Source organism: Pecten maximus, chromosome 11, assembly GCF_902652985.1.
Source record: "Pecten maximus chromosome 11, xPecMax1.1, whole genome shotgun sequence".
NCBI classification, from domain to species: domain Eukaryota; kingdom Metazoa; phylum Mollusca; class Bivalvia; order Pectinida; family Pectinidae; genus Pecten; species Pecten maximus.
In genome coordinates, this window is record NC_047025.1 from 1783734 (window position 1) to 1805610 (window position 21877).

Sequence of the window (21877 nt, forward strand, 5' to 3'; positions counted from 1 at the left end):
AAATTAACTTCTATCTATAACCCTACATCGCCTAACTAGAATACCACAGTATCGGCCGTGAATAAATGTCAGCATGCATTAATGTAAATTGAAATATATTTAGGTAAAACAGCTTGCCATGTTTTTGATCAGAGATGTCGTCCGCTGCGAGAGTTAAATTATTTATGTATTTTCTTGCAGGCTCATGAAATGTATCTAACTGTAAAGTTCAACAGTAATAATATCCTCTTCGACGGAGAAATCGGGCTGGGGAACTCTGAAGATGTGAGCAGACATGCGGTAATATATTCACGTATAAAGGATGAGTCTACCAACGTGTCACAAAACTTCAGTTTCGCCGTTGGCATCAAACACCTCTTGACGACTGTACACGTGCAGATGTTGTCTCGCGTTGGATATATAAACAATGTTTACATTACCAACACTGAACTATTATACCTGAACGCCGATATCGAGACCAAAAGTATTACTTTGAAAGGAACTATAAATAGCGCAATGACAGAAGCGACTTTTGAGGTAGGTAGCATATTAAATCACTCTTATATAAATTAATTGTATGTCTTGAAATATATATATATACTGTAAACGTGCATGTTTTAGCAGTTATCGTATTTTAGTGCTTTTTGCAGTGAAGAATTTCCGCCAAATATACTTTTTCGCTATTTGCAGTTTCTGAATATCGTTTTCTACGGTTACACTATGGAAGCTGTTATATACACGTTTACGTTATATGGAAATGTGCCAATGCTCCAAAGAGTCTTTCTGAATAAACTCTTGTAGTACATAATTGTTATATTTTGGAGATATATAAATATATACGAATACATTTTTTTCTCTCGCCTATGTTGGCATCATCGAAAGAATGGTTGACGGTTTTTATTAAAGTTGGAACGTGTTATGTTTCAAAATGAGGTATCGTTTCAAATTATTTCATAACAGAATGTGATTTATTTTAAGTAAAATCTGTACCGTTGATGAAATTATTTTACAGTTTGTGTCACCAATGAAATCGATACAGTTTTCCGGACAAGTCCATGTAGATATTCCGTACGGGATAACATTACGGAACGTTGTGGATGGGACACCAACTGTTTTGGAATTCCATATTGATCCAATCCAGCCAAACATTGACGGCAGAATCGGTACAAAAAGATACAAGAACACTATGAAAGTTCCAATGTTAATACGTCCATCTAATATAATTAGCCTTTATCTTAAGTGTGTGACAGAGAAATCTGCAAGCCGACGGGTGATATTCCTGTTTGTATCTACATTTATTTGATTTTTTTTTCAATTTCGATCCATATACATACCATATGTAATGGTAAATTCGAACAAATGACCCTATTTGAAGTATCGATACTTTTTATGGAAATGTTGCAGTTATGGTAATGCAACATTGAAATGGTCAGAAAAGAAAGCACGTTTAATAATAGCAGATATCATAGGTATGATGTAGCTAGTAGTTGTTAATGAAAGTTATTTCTAATATTTTTGGTATGTATAATCTATTAATAGGTCTCAAATTACGAAATATAGCAACAAGTGTCAATCCAAGGACACCAATTAATTATCATATTACCTTTTCAGAAACACCACCTAAAGTTACTTTTCTCGAAGTGTTCTTCATCAACGACAGTTCTTTGAGGGCTTCAATTTTCAGCGAGAATTTCACAGAAAGAGTAAACGATATATCAGTCACAATGAGTCTACATTCCTCCAGAATGATTGAAACCAACATCAGCTGGAGACCATCTATTTTTCAGGATCTAACGGTAAGAGTTTTTCTTTTGTGTTCTTATTACAAAGAATGCAATTTTAATTCAAACTTCTATATTCGATTGCCTATCCCTCTGGTATTTTGTTCATGATGTAGCGAAGAAAGTTTAATTGTTAACCATTTCTTTATTTCTGGATTCTGATGTATCTTATTTGATATAATGGTGGAATCATATTTCTGTATTTTACATTACTGTATTGTTTGTAATATTCGCGGTCATTAGATATATCGCGAAAATAAATACACAGCGACTATATAATATAATATTCAAATATATTATTATGCAGAATGGTTATAAGTCGGTGTTGCGCGAAATTTGATATACGCGAACTAGTTCCGACTGGGGCAACCACAAAATCTGCCCCGTGAAATTTAACCCATATACCGTATATATCAAATATTTTAATAAGCTATAGATATTTATAACTGCTACGTCATAATATCTTTTTTATTTATTTTTTACAGTGCGACGGATTAAACCCACGTCAATATTTTGAAATATCCACGCCTTTGAGAGTTACGGGAAATTTAATCAGTGAAGAATTTAATAGAAAATATAATAACATTAGATTTCATTTATTTGAAGAACTTGCTCCGATTTTAAAGTTGTCAGCTGATAAAATGCTTGAAATGCAGGAAAGCATTAGAATTCTCAAAAAAGCGATAGACCGGAACCTATCGAAACATACCAATGTTAAACTGACAGTCCTAGACATTCTGCTGGATTATATATCGTAAGTATTCTATAGAAGCTTTTCGGGTTTTTTTTTGGTAACTGTATCTGATACAGACGTCTCTGTTTGTCTTTTTTATATAACTATGTCAAAATGCTTTAAAATCATCCGGCATATATAACTCTTTTATTGTGATAATCAAATACTATCAACACAACATAAAGTTTATTCATAGGATTTACAAAAGACTCGCGAGATATAAGCACCTGAAAGTATAGCAAAAATGAAATCAACTGCATCATAGTCATAGAAGGCGATAAAAAAAGAAAAGGAAAGGAAATAGGTGAAAAGAAATGTCAAAATCTGGACAGCGTAGTGAAAAAGAGTAAGACCAATGGAATTTTACACATTAGATTACAAAAGAATGCTAATTGTATTCTGAATGAAAATATGACCCGCAGGTCACAAAAAAACATCATTCAATAAAAATCTACCAGTATTGCATCTTTGCATTCGCAAAGGATTGTTCAAAAGACAACGCTATATAAGTACCTTGCAGAATAGCCAAAGTGAGAATTAAACTGTACCATGAAGCTGTTTATCATTAATGACATTTAGTTGGTTCGTATTGTTTTACTTCAATATTATGGTGGCATTTAAGGGCCATCGTCATGAAAGGCTTTTTTGTTGTATTTTTGTATACATGTATATATAGTTTTTATAATTCGCATTCTTACTGTTCTCTGCTTGTGATCAGTCTTAAAGTATCTCGTCACCGGAAAGGGCGTCATGCAATCGTGTCCGCTATACCATTTCATTATTTCAGTGCGATTACAATATAGAAACGCCCTTCAGTGGTCCCATCAAGACATGCGTGTGAGGCCGTAACTCACAAGTGATTATTGTTTATTTTAAATGATTATGGATTAAATTAAGGATTGTTCAAAGCACTCACAAGTGAACGACATCTTTAGATGTGAATTTAGAGATATATAAGGAGGGTACCGAAAAAGCTTAAATAAGTTACATAATACAGGCAAATTATTGTATCAGCCCGAGTTTTTCTTTTGTACAGATTTGTAGCCTTTGTCATTTTAGGCACCATTACACCACAACAATGACCAGAGCAGACGATCTTTCGAACTGGATGGAGACGTCTGCTTCTTTACATGTTCCGTACCCATATAAGGATGTTGTTGACAGATACATTCGGTCAGGAATGTGCAATACTTGAGGTATTCATAATCTATTTAATTAATATGAATAAAAACATTGAAATAAATTTCGATTTCTATTCAGAGACCATTTATAAAATCAAATAAAACGTTTATTCTTCATATTGCGAAGTGATTCGTAAAATTGGAATGTTTAGAACTTGTGCTAAGCCTTAAGGACGGATAACATGTTATTTCCTCTTGATTAACTGTTATAACGCTTTTATCTAGTATGGCCCATCTATCAATACAACACTTTGTGAGCTCCTACAGGACAAAGTGGTATCACATTTTCCTACAGGACAAAGTGGTATCACATTTTCCTACAGGAGAAAGTGCTTTCCTATATTTCTACAGGAGAAAGTGCTCTCACATTTTCCTACAGGAGAAAGTGTTTTCATCATGAGAAAATGCTTTCAGATTTCCCTACAGGAGAAAGTGTTTTCATCATGAGAAAATGCTTTCAGATTTCCCTACAGGAGAAAGTGTTTTCATCATGAGAAAATGCTTTCACATTTTCACCCAATTCACCACTCATGCTGTTTTATATCACCGCTAATTACTGTGGGTTAACGTTTCGATGATGCCCACACTGGGATTTTTCTTACTGGCTGCATTCCTATTTATGGGCGGCTAAGATCGTTCTTCCTTTTATTCTTAGGCTATCGAACAGGAAGTTGGTTATAGACTAACTACTCAGATTCACCTATTAATCAAGAGACTTGGAGAAGACTATATCTCGGTTCTGGAGCAACTCGATTACGCCAGAGGTAATTGAAAGACGTTACTATTTTATCATGATAATGGTATTTTTTTTAATAAGTTTTATTTATATATTTATTTACATTCTTCAATTACAATGCTTTACCTTTCCTGAGATTTTCATGATGTCATCAATCTCATATCACTGAATTTGCAGATCCGTTATCTTCACGAGCTGATTTTGGATAAGGATAAGACAGGACACCCCGTAGACCCTTGTTTTCACTCGTGAAATTGAAGAGACTTGCCCACTTGACATATGATTTGACCCTTCCTAATACTGAGAAATAGTGATTTGATTTCTGAATTTGCTAAAAATCCAGGGTCAATTAGATGCCCTGAGGCTATGATAATCAAGCACATATTGATATTTTGGCAAATTCAATGGAGGCCTATAGTATTTGTGTAATAGAACCAGAACAGTTTCTTGGAATATTCCTCAGTGACGCCTCGTTCTGTTGATCATGCAAGACATAAATAATCAAATTGTGATATAAATGACTAAATTATAACATAATCAAGTATTTATTTATTGTTGAAGGAAGCTAATCTATTTTTTTTTTCAGAAACAACTTCAGCCATGACGGATTTAATTGATTTGAAATATACGTCTTTTCTCCACGAATGGCATGACGTCATATCCTTGATTGACAGTCTCACCAGATCAAACGTCAGGATGAAAATTGAGAACATTTACAGTGCAGTAAAAGACATACAGTCGACAAAAGTTGTTCTGTTTGATCCGAATACCGGTGAACTTCAGACAAATGTGTACCTACCCGTCGGACTGAAATCATTAAAGTCCCCTCTGCCAAATATTAACTTGTCACAATACACCGCCGAACTGAGATCAGCCGTGCATTATGTGAGAGAAACTACATCCCTGTTATATGGCTTCCATGTCGCTGATGTAAAATCCTGGATTCCGCCATTTACAGGTATTATCATGAGATCAGGACCATACATGTCTTTGATAAATGACTGTAATTTTTCTCGTTTTCTGATTGGTCGAGACCTCTCCTACCTGTTTTTACAAAATACAATGTTTACTGCGCAATAACGCGCAATTATACAATTAATGACTTTGTTTTGGTTTATAGAAATAATTGTTAACCATGGAAAGGTGAGATTCTCTGAGACCGTTGGTAAAGGGAAATATCTCCTTTCGAAGGTTAGCAATTCATTATATTAACACACACGAGGTCAATAAGTGTTTTGTTATATGAAATTTTACTTTATTATACCTTTTTTGGAACATAAATTATGAATTCAATAAACAAGGTACAAAAAAGGACAGTGCAATGCATTGAGTAGGCTTATCAAAATGCCTCAGGTAGTTTAGGGATATACATGACAATCGGCTTTCATCGCAAATACAAATATTGAAAACATAACACGCTATTACCATACATTAACTAAAAAATAAAATATGTGATTATTACTTCATTAGTAAAAATCACCGGTGGAAAACGCGTGATTAAAATTTAAAGTAGAAATAGTCTATCTGTGTTCCGTATTCTTTTGGACAAAAACTAGTTAGGATTATCGACTAATTAGGTAACAGGGTAATACGCATGTAGTTAATTGTCAAAGTTGAACAGGATTAAATGGAATATGTATACAAATTTTCAACACTGCAGGGTAGTATTGTAGGCTAGTGAAAAATAAAGTACAAGGATACAAATACATTACGGACAATATTTGAAATTGTTATATATTATCTATAGCGTGAGGGGTACAAAATAATATTTCAACCATTTTTATGTGAAATGCTGCTTAGTTAGTATTATTTGCGGGGCATTTAAATGGTCTATATTCGCGGCTTTTCCGAAAATAAATACCCAGCGATTTTCTTGTATCATTACTGCAGAATGTGCACAAGGCCCGGCTACCAAATTGTATACCATCAAACGCTGTCCGACTGGGGTAACTGTGAAATTAAACAATTATACACACACAAAAAACATTGATATTTAAAACGTAGTATTTCATTGCAGCCTCTGCATCTATAACGAACGGCCTAGTGACAACATTTGACGGGACTGTGTTTACCATGGAAGGCAAATGTAGCTACCTTTTGGCAGGAGACTTCTCTGTTGTCATGGAGATTCTGGGTAAACAGAAGGTGAAGGTCGTGGTGACAACACATCTACATACAATAAACCTGTCTCCTCGAAAGCAGGTGAGTGTTTTATATTCGGGTTTGTTGTTATTGAAGAGGCAAGTAACCTTGTTGATATTGAAGTACTTTGTCACTAAAATAAAGATTTTTACGTATTTGATGTTGTTTCAAAATTATCGAATAACCACATTACTTATTCTATTTAATTTTGGTAATAATACACTTCCTGTGCATATTTTGTTGTTTTTACTTAATTATTTTTCTTTCCATTTCCCCCCTTATGTGAAGTCTCTGTCTTAGTCAGAAGGTATTTATCTTTTCGGAACATTTCGTTTTTTTCGGCAAAAATGTCTCCCCCATTTTGGTTTTAAATTAGTTTTTTTAATTATTATTTTATTTGTTTCATTGTTTTTCCTTGTAATCTAATATATACTTATGCTTTGAAACAGGTTCGCATCGATGGTGCCTTGTTAATACTCCCATATCGCATTCACGACATTTACGTCACAAAAGTCCGTGATGATATCATCATTACTGGAAATGGATTTAGGTTGAAGCATAACATTACAACAGAAACATACAACCTTTCCGTGAGTGGATGGTTCCTTGGAAAGACTGCTGGACTATTCGGAACTTACGACAACGAACCGTATAACGATATGATGATGTCCAACGGAGAAATTTCAAATAATAGCACCACATTTAGGCAGTCGTGGGGTCTTAGTGGATATTGCCTATAGACTCACAGATGCGTTTGTGAATACAACACATTGTATGTAGAACAGAGATGAGTATGGACACAACAAACATTGTATGTAGAAAACAGGTGTATGGACACAGCAAACATTGTATGTAGAACAAAATTATGTGTATGGACAAAACAAACATTGTATGTAGAACAAAATTATGTGTATGGACACAGCAAACATTGTATGTAGAACAAAATTATGTGTATGGACAAAACAAACATTGTATGTAGAACAAAATTATGTGTATGGACAAAACAAACATTGTATGTAGAACAAAATTATGTGTATGGACACAGCAAACATTGTATGTAGAACAAAATTATGTGTATGGACACAACAAACATTGTATGTAGAACAAAATTATGTGTATGGACAAAACAAACATTGTATGTAGAACAAAATTATGTGTATGGACAAAACAAACATTGTATGTAGAACAAAATTATGTGTATGGACACAGCAAACATTGTATGTAGAACAAAATTATGTGTATGGACACAGCAAACATTGTATGTAGAAAACAAATGTATGGACACAACAAACATTGTATGTAGAACAGATGTTTATGGACACAACAAACATTGTATGTAGAACAGATGTTTATGGACACAACAAACATTGTATGTAGAACAGATGTGTGTGGACATGTATGTAAAAACATTTCTGGTGATTGCACCATATATTGCCTTGTCAATATGTTCAATATTGTATGTCGAGCTGAGAACGTAATTTCAGACGTGCATTTACAAAATGATTTCATTCTACAACCATTTATGTAGGATGAAAGACGGATCCTGTGCCTAATATATTCATTATAAGATATTGTATGTGGAATGATCGACGGATTCTTTGCCTAATTCATTCATTATAAGATATTGTATGTGGATCAGCGACGAAATCGTTGCTTAATTAATTCATTTTAAGATATTGTATGTACGATGTAGTATTATAGATGTTTATTTGTATGGTAAATGCATAATACAACATATTGCATTGATATCATACACATGTATTTGGATTGTGAATTCATTATAAAACAACACATTATGATTACAGACGTGTGTTTGTATGTGGTTTAATATGAAATAAATGTTGATAAGTTTATAGACGCGTGTTTGTATGGTAAAGCCTGGCCATAGGTGAATTATTTTGTTAAATTTATAACTCCTGTATTATAGCATGTAGAACAAATGATAACAAATAAAGTATACTATAATTCGTATAGATAGTATGAATGGGTCTATACAGACTTCACAAATGTTTAAAAGTGTGTATCTACACAGGAAAAGCTAGGTTTATTAACATCAAATTTTGGTTCCTAGCAGATGAGGTTAGAGAGCAGAAAAAAAGTTAATGCTAAACATATGACAAATCAGGATTAAATCTGACATTGCTGTAGATATTTTTAATTCCAATCATGTCTTAGAAAGAAGAAAACATATATAAGGAAGGGTGTCTTTTTTTGGTTAAAAATCACGATATTTGCAATGTTTAAGTTTTTTTAAGTTGTTTCCAAGTCTTCACGTGTCCGAAATACAGGGAAAAAACTAAGTGAATTTAATAATGCAGCCTCCATAATATGACGAATCGCCACCTGACATATGTAGTCAAGTGAGTGTGAAATCGATATATGAATACATAGATTTAACTACCTCATGCAACATATTCCTTTATAACTCCCTAAATCGTTGTTACCAGGTTTAGTCGAGAATCCCCAGGTTTTGAAGTCAATGAAATGCAGTGGAATGTTAATTGGAGCCTGCGATTATGGTCAGGTTAAGCGGACTAACGTATAATTGGCAAAGTTGCATATTATATGCAAGTTGATGTTCTCCCCAACCTGATACTCCACATTGACCATTGAAATAATATCTGCAAATTGTTAGTGTTTAAGAGATAGGGTATGTGGAAAGAAGTTTCCTCGTACCGAAGATGTCAGAAATACAAGATTCCAATGACATCGTAGGTCTCGTGCAGATAATAATACTATAAAACACAAACAATATATGGTCAATTGTTTTAGTTTATCAAGTTAAGCTTACAATACATACAAAACAGTCTTATTAGATTTTGTATCTAAATTTTCCATTATGAGGCCCCGTACAGCTAATAGATGAGGATGATTAATCTAGTAAGACGCATGCGTTATATAGGGACCGTGAATATTATCTCCAAAATGGATCAATCTACGATCAACAAACTTTATCAAGGCTCTTTTCACCAAGACATTTACCATCGAACCAAAGACCTAATAACAATTGCTGCATAAAAGAAAAACACTCTACTGAAGACAGTTTATACATTCGTGTTTAGCATGCGACTTATAACAGCCAACATCTTGCTTATACTAAACTAATCTTGCTTATACTAAACTATGTTTATAAAATACTAAACAAGTAACAACCCGAAGCATAAATTGTCAAAAAAGAGCATTTACTTCATTAAATACCAGTATTCAATATGTGCTAGAACATAACAGTTATATTCAATGTATTTTAACGCTACCTAAGTGTCATAGAATTTAAAACGTTCATGACAAGCACGTTCAAACCAATTCGACAGGAAGACGTCAACTTAGCCATGACAATTCGCGATCTATCAGTCTGGAGGAGAAAGGATGACAATAGGTTGGTTGATAGTCGCGGTCGGGGCCCAAAAGGAGGTTGATATTATATAATTGTCATCTTTTTTGTCAAAAAACATACACATACCCAAACAAAAAAGATCGATTCCCGGAGTTTAATCAACATGTACACAACTATAATTTCTCCACTACTAGTCTCTTTATTCTGAAATCACGTTTTCCCCCAAATATAATTCCAGACATATTGTCCTAAGATGCCATACATTTTGAAATTATTTAACATCCATCAGATTTGTAAGGTCATCAGCAGTGACCACGGCGGTATTAGCTATAAGTCTAAGACATGTAAGTGATGTTCATGGCCTAGATGTTTAAGGCGGGTATGAAACTCAACATTGATAGTACGTCTTATGTAAAATTTATATAAAGTGTGCAGGAAATCCATGCTAACACAAACTTCTTTCAATTTACCAAAAGGTGTAATGATATGGAACTGTCATTTTACGGTAATTGTTACGCTTTCTTTCACTTTCTGCACCACTGGAATATGTCATGAAAAAGCTGAAGATACACGACTAGTTATTCGATTGCTGTCAAGAGAAAACCTGACAAGTCGTTAAGCTGATGATGCATTTTCTTTGAACATGGCAGAGGATCGAAAACCAAATCAAAGCCAGTCAATTTAACGGTTTGTTGACCTCGAGATCTGTTTGATGTATCGAGGGATCGGTTTCTCTTTTTGTTTGATTTAGTGCGATAAATATTCCAGAGGTCGAGAGCGAAAGTGAATGTGATCGAGGATGCATGTGTGTATGATCCAGGGAGATCATGATGTCGGCCAATGAAACGTCTCAATGTTCTTTATCAACCTGAATCAGTACTACTAATAGAATGCAGGGTCCGAACCGTTAATCTTGCGGCCAAATGACCATGTGAGCTATCATTTGCCAAATGCGTCTCGGTATGCCATTGGGCCCTGAGATAAGACAGCGGAGATAACTACACCTATTGAACTCTCATATATTTGAGTGAGTTTTTCACCTCAAGACAACGAACAAGCATGGACGTGCTCTTTATGGTGCTTTCGTTTGTCGCATTGACTAATGGTGCTACAGAACTTTTGAAAAATCCGGATTTCGAAAGTACATCATTTTCTGGAAACTGGGTTTGCAAATCATGTGTTGTGTCAAGTAGTACTGATAGTTTCCATGGAAACCTCAGTGCTATCATTTCACAAAGGTACGCATGTGTCGGAAGTATCCCAGATAATATTAGTAAGATGCCGATATTGATATCGTGAACAAAATTGTTGAATTTTGTCTTTAATTATCTAGTCACTATATCAAGTCTATGGTCAATGATACAGAATATAAACAATTTCATATTTAAATGTTTATTATGGATTATTAATTAATAATGGTAATGCAAACTGTGGTTATACATAGATATGCATTCCATCATTGTGGATCAGTTTTGATAAAAATAGCATCTATATCTAAAGCATATAATTACAGTAAAACAAAATGCGTTTTTTTTTGTATATATGCTTTATTATATATTATTTACTGCGGTCCAAGTTCTGAATAGAATCTTATTTTGATTTTAATGTCAAATTGATTAATACTTTTCAATATTTCTATTTGTGTTCTAGACAACATACCTTGTCGGGGCTAGCGCAGACCATACACGTGTCACCCGGAAACAGGTATGTCTTCAGGGCGCATGTCAAACTGCTGAACATGGCACGGGGACGCATGTTCCATGATGTCAAGGTTTTTGTGAAGGAAACAATACATGGTAACTATAAATAGTATTATCTCTGCATTGTTAGATACTTAACAAGTATACACAGCATATGACTAATATGATAAAGGATGACTTAATTGCTTAAAAATGTAAATATTTTGGCATAAAATGAATATCATATAAAGATATTTTTCTCGTTAATAAATTCTGCAGGTATAGATTAACGGAAGGGTGCCAATTTTCTGATAAAAAGATGGCATAACAACAATATGGTACTTACGTGTATTTTGGAACAAAATAAACGTTATCATTGACATAAGAAGCAGTTGTAAAATTTGGCTTCCTTGACCTACATTTCGACTTTGGTCTATTTTATTTCAATCAATTTAATTTCTTTACAGTTTTGGAATTGCATAATATATCAACAATATAAAAAAAGATTACATACTAACCCCCTTCTCCTCCTCCTCCATAACTTTAAGTGGTTTCTAACCTGACCTTAATTTCATGTCATATCAAGATATTTATACATAAAAAATAAAACTTATCTGTGCTAGCCATCGACTGGCCAAAATTGGCACCCATCCTGTGTACATGTGTGACAGGCAAAGTCCTATAAACAATAGCCTGGACATGTCCTTTCACAATGATTTGAGACTTTTTCTTGATTCCCTAGATCTCTTGTATAGTTTTATGATGAACTAGTACATTGTTCATCATACTACTGTCTGTTCCTCATTCTTATTCCTGAGATTTCTGATGACTAGATGTTTGCAATGAATCATTAGGTATCCCGAATTTTAAATTTCAACTTGAAAGGCCATGATCAACAACTGGATTTTGCTGACAGTCCCATGGTACGAACAGACAGTGGCTGGGTAGAAGTCGGTATTGACTTTCAGGTACCAAATAGTAAGTGATGACATAGTTTTATTTCAACACCTCGATACGCAAAACTTTATTTAGATATTTATTATACTGTTCTGCCATTCACATGTCGCACTCTCTGCCAATAGCAAGAGCTCCTGGCAAGATATTGATTGTGTAAATAGATAGAGAAAAGTTGTGATGTAACCGCGGCTTTATGTCCTTATACTATAAACTCATTTTTATTTGTCCGAAATACTACACCAATGATGCTTGCCATATAATGCATTATAAAGTCATTACATCATAATTTAGCGGAATGATTTCATTTCGAAACTATTTTAACTAAGGTCAAATATGTATAATCACAGTGTTCGGTTTGCTATTCTCCTATTTTACATTTGCTAATCTTTAACGACTGAAGATAGTTTATGAGTAGACATGTAAAAACATCAAAGACCAACGCCCTACTACATAATTGTTTCCCTGTTCTGATTTCAGAATATTTTATTGTCAAGATGGTACAGACAAAGGGAAATGAGCAACAGGACAAGCCTATAAAAACCCTTCTCCTTATGATATATATATACAACATAATGCACATGCCAAAAATAAATAAGAATGCTATAACTAATAACTGCAAAGAGATTCCAATACATGTATATTACTAAATTCAAGCGGGAAATTGCATTATGATATTGACTGATCAAACTTTGTAATCACTTAAAAAAAATAGCAACAGACAAAAAACAGTCCATTCACAATCAATAGCCTGTGCTATATTCATAAAAGTGAAGAAAAAACAGTTATGATAAATTTACAATTTCCAGTATTGAGTCAAGAAAATCGTCTGGTATCGACAATGAATCTCTGAACCAAGTCAAGAACGGATTTGTTTAAAATAATATCCACATCAAAGAACCAAATAAAAATAACTGTGTATTCTGCAGCATATGATCACTCAGAGCAGCTAGAGATTTGAAATGGGATTGCTTTTCATCAATGTTATAAAGAGGACAGTTTAGAAAGAAGTGAGAACAATCTTCAACTGGATAGCCATAGTTGCAGGCAGGGGTATCTTTTAAATGAGAATTAAATAAATCTGCATTTAGATTACTCACAGAATTTCTTAACTGACACAAAATTATATTAATGTTTCGATCTCCACCGTTTTTAAAAATAGTAGTCCATTGTGTATCACGATCTAAGTCAAGATGTTGTAAGAACTCACGCTTTAAGGTATTTAAAGAGGACATTGAGGGAAACAGACAAGTTGGATTGTTCCATTCAGACATGATTTTAGGAAAAAAGATTGTATTATAAAGGTTTGTTCTAGCCTGAGGCACATCAAAAAGTCTATTATGACGTAATGGGTAAGCAATATTATTTGTGTTCATATAAGGTTAAATAGATTCACTAAAATGAGCAGGGCATAATTTATTAAAAATCTTATAAAACAGAATATGTTGATGAAGATGTCGACGCTCAGAAAGTGGAATAAGACCAGATTCTCTATACAAAATAGCATGACTTGTTCCCCGTCTCAACCAGTAATGATGCGTATAGCCTCGAGTTGGATCGACTCTAGGAGCTCACACTCTCTTTCAGTACAATTTGCCCAAACTACGTCGGCATATTCTAATATAGGGCGAATGAATGTTGTATAAATTAAAAGCAATGAGTGTCTGTCAATTTTATATTTTATCATTCGGAGAATATTTATTCTTTTATAAGCTATTTCATCAATAAGGTTAACATGGTCAGACAATTTTGCATGATTGTTAAATACTAAACCAAGATGATTATGAGTACGAACATTTTTTATCAATGTGTTATTGAAGTATAAATCAGGGTGTGAAGTCTCAGAGTCTAACCTTCTCGAGAATAGAACAGATTCAGTTTTATCAGGATTGAATATGATACCCCATTTCCTCGACCAGACTGATATTTTTTCCAAATCTTGATTAAGAATGGTTTCCCTGTTCCATTTTCAGATGTACAGCAGGTTAATATAAAGCTTCAAATTGACGAGCCTGGGGTGAACTACCTGGTTGATTCGGCGAGTTTTAGACTACTCCCGTATGATGCAAATTGGAAAGCTGAAGCCAACGCCAGGATTAACAGTATCAGAAAGGCTCCAATCACTGTCAAGTAATCGCATGTCATTTTGTTAAAGCCAACATCTGGAATACATTCGTGATATAAATAATACTCATTCAAATGCCACACGAAGTAAACTTGCTTCTAGTTTCGCTGAGCAGTTTATGCGCTCATTAGTACTTATACCACTTGCCTATTAACATATTACGCACTACTTGACGTTTTTATTGTATACCTAACAATTTACATGTATAGGAGCGAGAAAAGAATACACTTGCTATATATCGCTGCATGTTGTAAGAGGCTACTAAAAATGGGCGCCTCATGCAGGGTCGTGGGAGGGTACCCCAAGAATAAGACCCTGTATCCCTAATGCATGTTGATTGAAGAATGCGACTAAAAGTGAGCCCCCTGAAGAATCGGGGATTTTCTTCTGTCTCTTTTGAGAGGACATTGAAGAGGCCAACATAGATATATCTATCAACAACGTACCGACCAATTTATGAAAGTGAAACAAAAGATTGAATGGTAAAACGTATGTTTATACATAAGCATTTTCCTGATATGATCTTTCAGTAGTTTGATGAGTTGGTCAACTATCGGTACTATATGTCTTCGGTATGATATATTCAAATGCTGTTTTTGAAAGCATTAGGAAATTACTTATACATGATTATGGAGGTCATATCGACCCCTTCCTCAATCCAATCCATTCACAGGTATCTTACTAATACGTACATGTAGTGAACTATCTTGGCATTCATTCCGTTTGAAATTGTAATATTTTGTCGGTTGAAAAATAAGACATATGTTGACATGGTGTGTATTAATATTTTGCAGTTTACACAATTTGCATGGATCTGGCTACCAAGTGGAGGTAATGTTAATATTACATAACATTTAATTTCACAAATGTTGCACTGCCGACGCCTCATTCAGTCGTCCGTCTTGCTTTTAAAAACACAATACTAGTCTGTTACCTGAATATTGTTAATGTACCGTCAAACTTTGATATCTCGAACTCTGACACCTCGAAGACCCTGCTTAACTCGAAGTGAAAATTTCGGTCAAAACAGTTAAATATACACGGTTACCTCAAATACTCGTCCTTTATCTCGACCCTAGATTGGATATTGACATAGATATAGCGAGGTTTGACTGTATGCATTTAAACATGGTTCTCATGGTATATATAATAAGTGTTTTTATTACATTTTTACCAGTGAAATATCAAAAATTATTCATTCTATAAAAGTGATATTTTTTACTCGTGCTGCGCACTCGTGAAAAATATCAAAATATAAGCCCCACTCGTGAAATATATTTGGTATTACTGAAGACACTGTTAGATATCCTCTATATAATCTGAAGATAGATTGACTTTCCGTTCATTTTCACATTCAGATATGTTCATAGCATAATCTGTTGGTCAGTAGGTTAAAAGGAATTTCACAAAATAGTCTGACTTGTTTTTCTGTCTTTCTCTGATTCAACTATTCGAAGCATAAACATGTGTTCAGCTGGCCGAAAATAGATTTCTAAGATAAATGATATTATAAGGATAGATATGTAAAAGAAATGTAAATAATTCATTTTCGTAGTTATGTACATACATATATATCTTTCCTCTTAACGTATGCTTTCCTGTAGATAATATCCTGATGACTGCCTTACAGAAAAGGATATTCTAAAACTATATACAGTGCATAAACGCAGAACTTACCAGAATGATATGTTCATGATAATAACGTAACTTTTTTGGTCGACATAATGACCTTATTTGGACATTATATTTCTTTATACGATATGAAGTCAAACGTGTTCAATGTTTGTTAATATACCTAATTGGTCCGTTAATTGTCACCAGCCTAGTATTCATTTTGAGAAGATGACAACCTTGATTTGACATGTATCTTGGGAGCCGTTGGTTAAGCAGAAGACGCATACCCTTCCGGAACTCAACCTCCTCGTTCTTTTGTAGGGTCTTCATGCAAATCTTTTCATATTTTGTCCTCGTTGCATAGATTTTAATAAGAATTACGGTTTCGTTTCCATGTCGACATTCTCTGTTTTTACAGATACAGCAGACGAGGAGTAAGTTTGCTTTTGGGTCTGCAGTGTCCGCGACCAAGATTGTCGATTCATCTCAGCACGCCTACCAGCAGTTCTTCTACGACAATTTTGAGTGGAGTGTGCTGGAAAATGCTCTCAAGTGGCGACAAATAGAATCGGACTCAAGTAAGTGGGCCTTGTTCTAGACAAAACTTGTTTGCATAATTGGCGTTGTTCTAGACAAAACTTGTTTGCATAATAAGTGTAACAGGAGAGGAGAAAACGTAGCGGTCAGACCGGAGTTCGAACCCGGGACCTCCGAACACTAGCCGGATGCCCTACCAATTGAGCTACCTGGTCACCGATGGTGGACCCATTCCAGTCCCGCTACAAACCTCCTTCCTTTTTTTCTAAGTCTTCGCCCTCGAAGACACACGAGACCCTTTTACCACCACAGTGGGTATTTTAGCTGGGCGCAAATTTTGTAACAGGATAGGAGAAAATGTGTCGGCGAGACCGGAGTTCGAACCCGGGACCTCCGAACAGTAGCCGGATGCTCTACCAATTGAGCTACCTGGTCACCGATGATCGACCCAGTCCATTCTACATAAGAATCTGGTGATATATTATGAGTTTATGATTTCAAATTAAACCTCTTAGAACCTAATTAGACTACCATTGTACACTAATTTGTCTTTTCATTTCATTTATTGTTAATTTTAAGTTAACTGATTTAAATATTTCAAAATAGGACAAACTTACATTATACATAATTCTTTTCTAGGGTCACCCTAACATGGACAAGCCAATGACAGCTGTGAATGCTCTTCGTGCCAAGGGGTAACATTTTATTTATCATTAGATATTGCAATAGAGACATCATTACACAGATACGCTAATGAGATTGATACAATCTCTGTGGTACATCGGAGTATATTACTTTGTTTCCATTAAGTTTGCACAAACATAATTTTAACGACCAATTGATGTTTTGTGAAGATCGTACATTATAATACAAAACTTAAAAATTATCTCATTTATTTTTGTAGCGTAAAAGTCAGAGGTCATAACATGTTTTGGGGAACTCACATACCTGATTGGATAAACGGATTGGGACAGTCCACACTAATACAAACTATGCACACGCATATCAATGACGTCATATCTCGCACCAGGGGGAGGTATCGCTTTAATGTGCACTTCGTCATTTGATATAATTCCGAAACATATATGACAATGCATTGATAATGGTTTTTACATACGTAAGCTTAATAAATAGATAATAGAAAAATATTGTCTTCAACAGCAAAAGAACATCTAGTGTAACTGCATGTTCGATCAAGAAATATTTTTAATCCAGCAGATAAAGAGAGAAAAGCAGAAAAGAAATACAGACTTTAATATTATTCATATTTTGATTTAGTCCAATGGAAACAGAATAGTTCATATTAATCATATATTTATATAACATAGTATCTTATTTATTAGTCTAGAACACTGGGACGTATATAATGAGAATCTCCATGGCATGTTCTTTGAGAATCATACGGGACATGCCAATATAACCATGGAAATGTTCAACTGGATTCACCAGGCAGAACCGGGAGTTAAACTTTTCTTGAATGAATTTGCAGTGGCCTCCCGAGGACGGATGACAACCGTAAGTAAGCAATAAAAATGAACATTTTCCCTTGAAATATCGTAATAATTGGTATCAAAATGTTAGTTGGAATATTCTGAACACAGTGATAAAATACTTTTATGGTGATTGTGTCATATAATACTCTGGGGGAATTATATAGCAGCATATCTAACAACGACACAGGTGTTAGTCAATGAGGTCCCATTTTTCACAGAATTAATTCTGAAACTAACTTTTCCAGTTTAAGCTTCTCATACCCATACATTTTTGTATTCAAAATATTTTGAAAATCCAAGCGGGGCCGATGTTAATGTTAAATCTTCATATATGTTGACCCCACCTTTAGTATTCCATTTATAGTACGTAAAAATTGTTGGCTGGTTTTGTCAGCCGAGACCATATTTGGTAATATAGGGCGGGTTATTAAAACGCCCTGGTCAGGAAAAAGCTAACTCTTGTTCCCCGATCGGAAATCCAAACAGTATATTAAAAGGAAATTCCGGCTAGCCTGATCTAGTCAGTTGACATATACTCTCCATTTCAACACCTTCCACAAATCTCAGCCCCTAAAATAAGAACTCATGTGAGCTCTATGGGATGTTTCTCAAGCTTCTTAAGCTTATGTTTGGAATACCAAGTAACCAACGTATATGATTTTTGGATTGAATTGTTCCCATATAAAGCAATTATGTTTTCATGCTGCAAAGTTAGTGGAATATTAATGTCTCCGAAAAGAAAAATATAATATTTAAAAACATGCCAGTTTAGCTTCATGATAATGTTTCACTACCAGGCCTACAAACAACAGGCTGTTGGACTAAAGAATGCAGGAGTTCCGTTGTATGGTATCGGGATCCAGTGCCATACAAACAGTCACCTGGATATTACGTCATTAAAGGTTGGTGATGAAGACTATTTTTGTTTGTTTGTTTCTTTATTGTTTTATTTCATTTGTTTTTTGTTTTGTTTTTGTGTTTGTTTTTTGCTTCTTGATTTCAATAAAATGGAAACAACAACATAGAAATAGATTAAGTTACCCGATTCATTTAACTTCTAATTATTAGCATATTCCGTCTTTTTTTCTGATTTTTTTTTGTTCTGTGATTTTTTCTTTTCTGTTTTTTTTTTTATTTTATTTTTTTCCTGCAACACCTTGTTAATCAATAATGACTTCTTCCAAATAGCCAACAGCGACTGGACAGCTGTTTAAACCTGAACTTCCTATGTCACTTTTCATAGCTTTTCGAGACGAAATTAACCAAAATGGAAAAGGAAAACATTAAAACAGCTATCAGAAAAGTAAAACTTACCTGGCAATTAAATACTTCAATATAATATTTGTTTTAATATTTAATGTTTTTGTTCACATTGTTAGTACCGATTGGACAAGATCGCTGAAGCTGGGCTCCCTATCTGGATCACAGAATTCACCGTGGATGAAGCTGATGAAGGATTGAAGGCAGATGCGCTAGAGAATATGATGACTTTGTTTATGAGTCATCCTGCCGTGGAAGGTGTTCTGCTGTGGGGGTTCTGGGACGGAAACATACACAAACATAATGCCGCTTTGGCAACTGGATCAAATGTACAGGTAGTATAACATGTGAATGCATAGCAGAAGGGAGCTAAATTTCAGAGTGTAAAACTTTGTAGAGTTAGCGGTGATGATACCAAACTTTTTCACTAACTCAAATTAAAGCGCATTATAAAATTAGACAAATTAGAGTAATGATGAATTGGCGCATCCAAAATAATTACTAAAACAAGATTATATCGCTAAAATTATATACATTTGCAATTACGGGTACATTGGTAGGGCGACAAAGTTTGTAGAGTTACCTGTGAAGCTACAAAATGTCTTGAACTTTTTTTTCACCAACGCAAATTATAGCACACTATAAAATTAGACAAATTAGAGTAATGATGAATTGGCGCATCCAAAATAATTACTAAAAAAAGATCTCTAAAAGTATGTACATTTACAATATCCGGGTACATTTATTGGTAGGGCGGCAAATTAAAATAAGCTGGGCTTGTTTGTGCAGTTGCGTGAAATAAAGAAGCAAATAGAGAAAGTGGAGAAGGGTCATGTCAGATATTTTCACATATTTGTAACAATATTCTTCCTATCAAAAGCGTTATGGTAGCTCTTTGTTTCGTATATTTTAGCCAAACGCTGCGGGAAGACGATATCAACAACTTTTCCATCAAACATGGCGGACCCACGTGACTAAATCTGTAACCGGAAGTATCGTGCATGCAACAGGATTCATGGGAGATTATACTCTTAATATCAAACACAATGGACATACTGTGAAGACGCAAAACTTTACACTGGACAAAGGAGGGAACACTGTCACCGTTAACCTCTGAAAGCATGTCTTATTTATGTTTTATATTGCTTCTGATTCTGCCTGGCTCTCAGATTAAAGCAATCTGGAATAAAATCACATTTCTGATAAAAGACTTGTAATATTGATCGTTTTAGTTTTCATTACTCGGAAGTTTTCAAATTAAGTATTCATTTATACATTTCTAATAATATTAGTTTCAATCCTTGACGGAATTAAAGTAATTTACGGACTTTAAAGTGTATACAGAACAAAAACGTATAGAATGCATACAATCAAAGACCAGAGGAATGAACACTATAGTAATACCACTTGTTTGACAAACAAACTGATAATAGCATGCCAGTTCACAAATAAAAGAGTGTTATTCTTTACAAGGCAACTCACAGCCACTTAAAGCCTCTCTGTTTTCCTAAAATAAAAATTATGAAAAATCACACAAAAAAATGCTGAGTTCTAGAATAAATACCCTAATGATGATATGTGATAATCAATACTGTAGCTCTGTATAATTGCACTGTTTAGGGGTAATATCTAATGTGGTGCTCCACACTCTATATGCAAATGAGTCGCGGAAAATGTGTGATGTACGCATGTGCAAACTGGGTTGTATTTAAGAATGGCGGACTATGATCACAGCCACGCATCAGAAGCCCTACGACTTAAAGAGCCAACAAAGAAGGTAGGTCAAAAGTGAAAAGCCATCACGAATTGGCAGCGAAACTTTTCGGCGTTTTATAAATACAAACCGATGCGTTTCCGTTTTTGTTTATCTTCGGGCATGTAACTTGGCGTGCGAAGAGTTGACTTACGTTCTACTTTTAATAATGCATACTTGACTTATGAATTGTTAATGTAATTGAACTGGTTTGACCGAAATCAAAAGAAGATAAACCCATAGAGGACTATAAAGTTTAATTTGATAAAGTTTTATATCTATAAACAAAACATAGATGCATTAAGTGAAACACTATATCATCACAACTCAGAATAGAAAATATCATTACTGCCATTTAAAATGAATATTTTCGATAAACTCGATAAAATAAGGGGAAGCAATCAGATATCTCTCATTCTTTGCAATACTGTTTTCAGCAAAGTTTTGAAAATGGCTGCTATCGTCAGGACACAAGATCTCTCGAGATTTTAATGTAAACAGATAGGACAAAAACCCCTTGCGGCAAAATTTAGGTCACGTGATTAGCTATGGTGGAAGCTTTGTTATTCTATAAAA

The 21877-nt window shown here is 34.4% G+C and overlaps 3 protein-coding genes across 3 annotated transcripts in view; all 3 read left to right on the forward strand.

The window, feature by feature from the left end:
- The window catches only part of LOC117337721, a 26277-nt gene extending 21841 nt beyond the window's left edge, over nt 1–4436 (forward strand). Inside the window, 6 exon segments of the mRNA XM_033898818.1 lie at nt 181–516; nt 992–1142; nt 1591–1775; nt 2246–2514; nt 3553–3689; nt 4330–4436. Coding sequence (XP_033754709.1) covers nt 181–516; nt 992–1142; nt 1591–1775; nt 2246–2514; nt 3553–3688 — 1077 coding nt within the window. The 3' untranslated portion in view covers nt 3689; nt 4330–4436.
- Nucleotides 3901–7625, forward strand: LOC117337722. The gene is made up of 5 exons (XM_033898820.1): nt 3901–3978; nt 4330–4438; nt 4997–5368; nt 6428–6612; nt 7002–7625. Exons 1-5 carry the CDS (start codon nt 3901–3903, stop codon nt 7290–7292), a joined length of 1035 nt encoding a protein of 344 aa, XP_033754711.1. The 3' UTR covers nt 7293–7625.
- Nucleotides 7626–10945: 3320 nt separating this feature from the next.
- On the forward strand, nt 10946–20765 carry LOC117337723 (endo-1,4-beta-xylanase 1-like). Its single transcript, XM_033898821.1, has 13 exons — nt 10946–11124; nt 11537–11682; nt 12451–12543; nt 14493–14649; nt 15439–15475; nt 16677–16836; nt 17066–17106; nt 17435–17490; nt 17700–17831; nt 18139–18310; nt 19086–19190; nt 19668–19883; nt 20462–20765. Exons 1-13 carry the CDS (start codon nt 10946–10948, stop codon nt 20663–20665), a joined length of 1698 nt encoding a protein of 565 aa, XP_033754712.1. The 3' UTR covers nt 20666–20765.
- Nucleotides 20766–21877: the final 1112 nt, after the last annotated feature.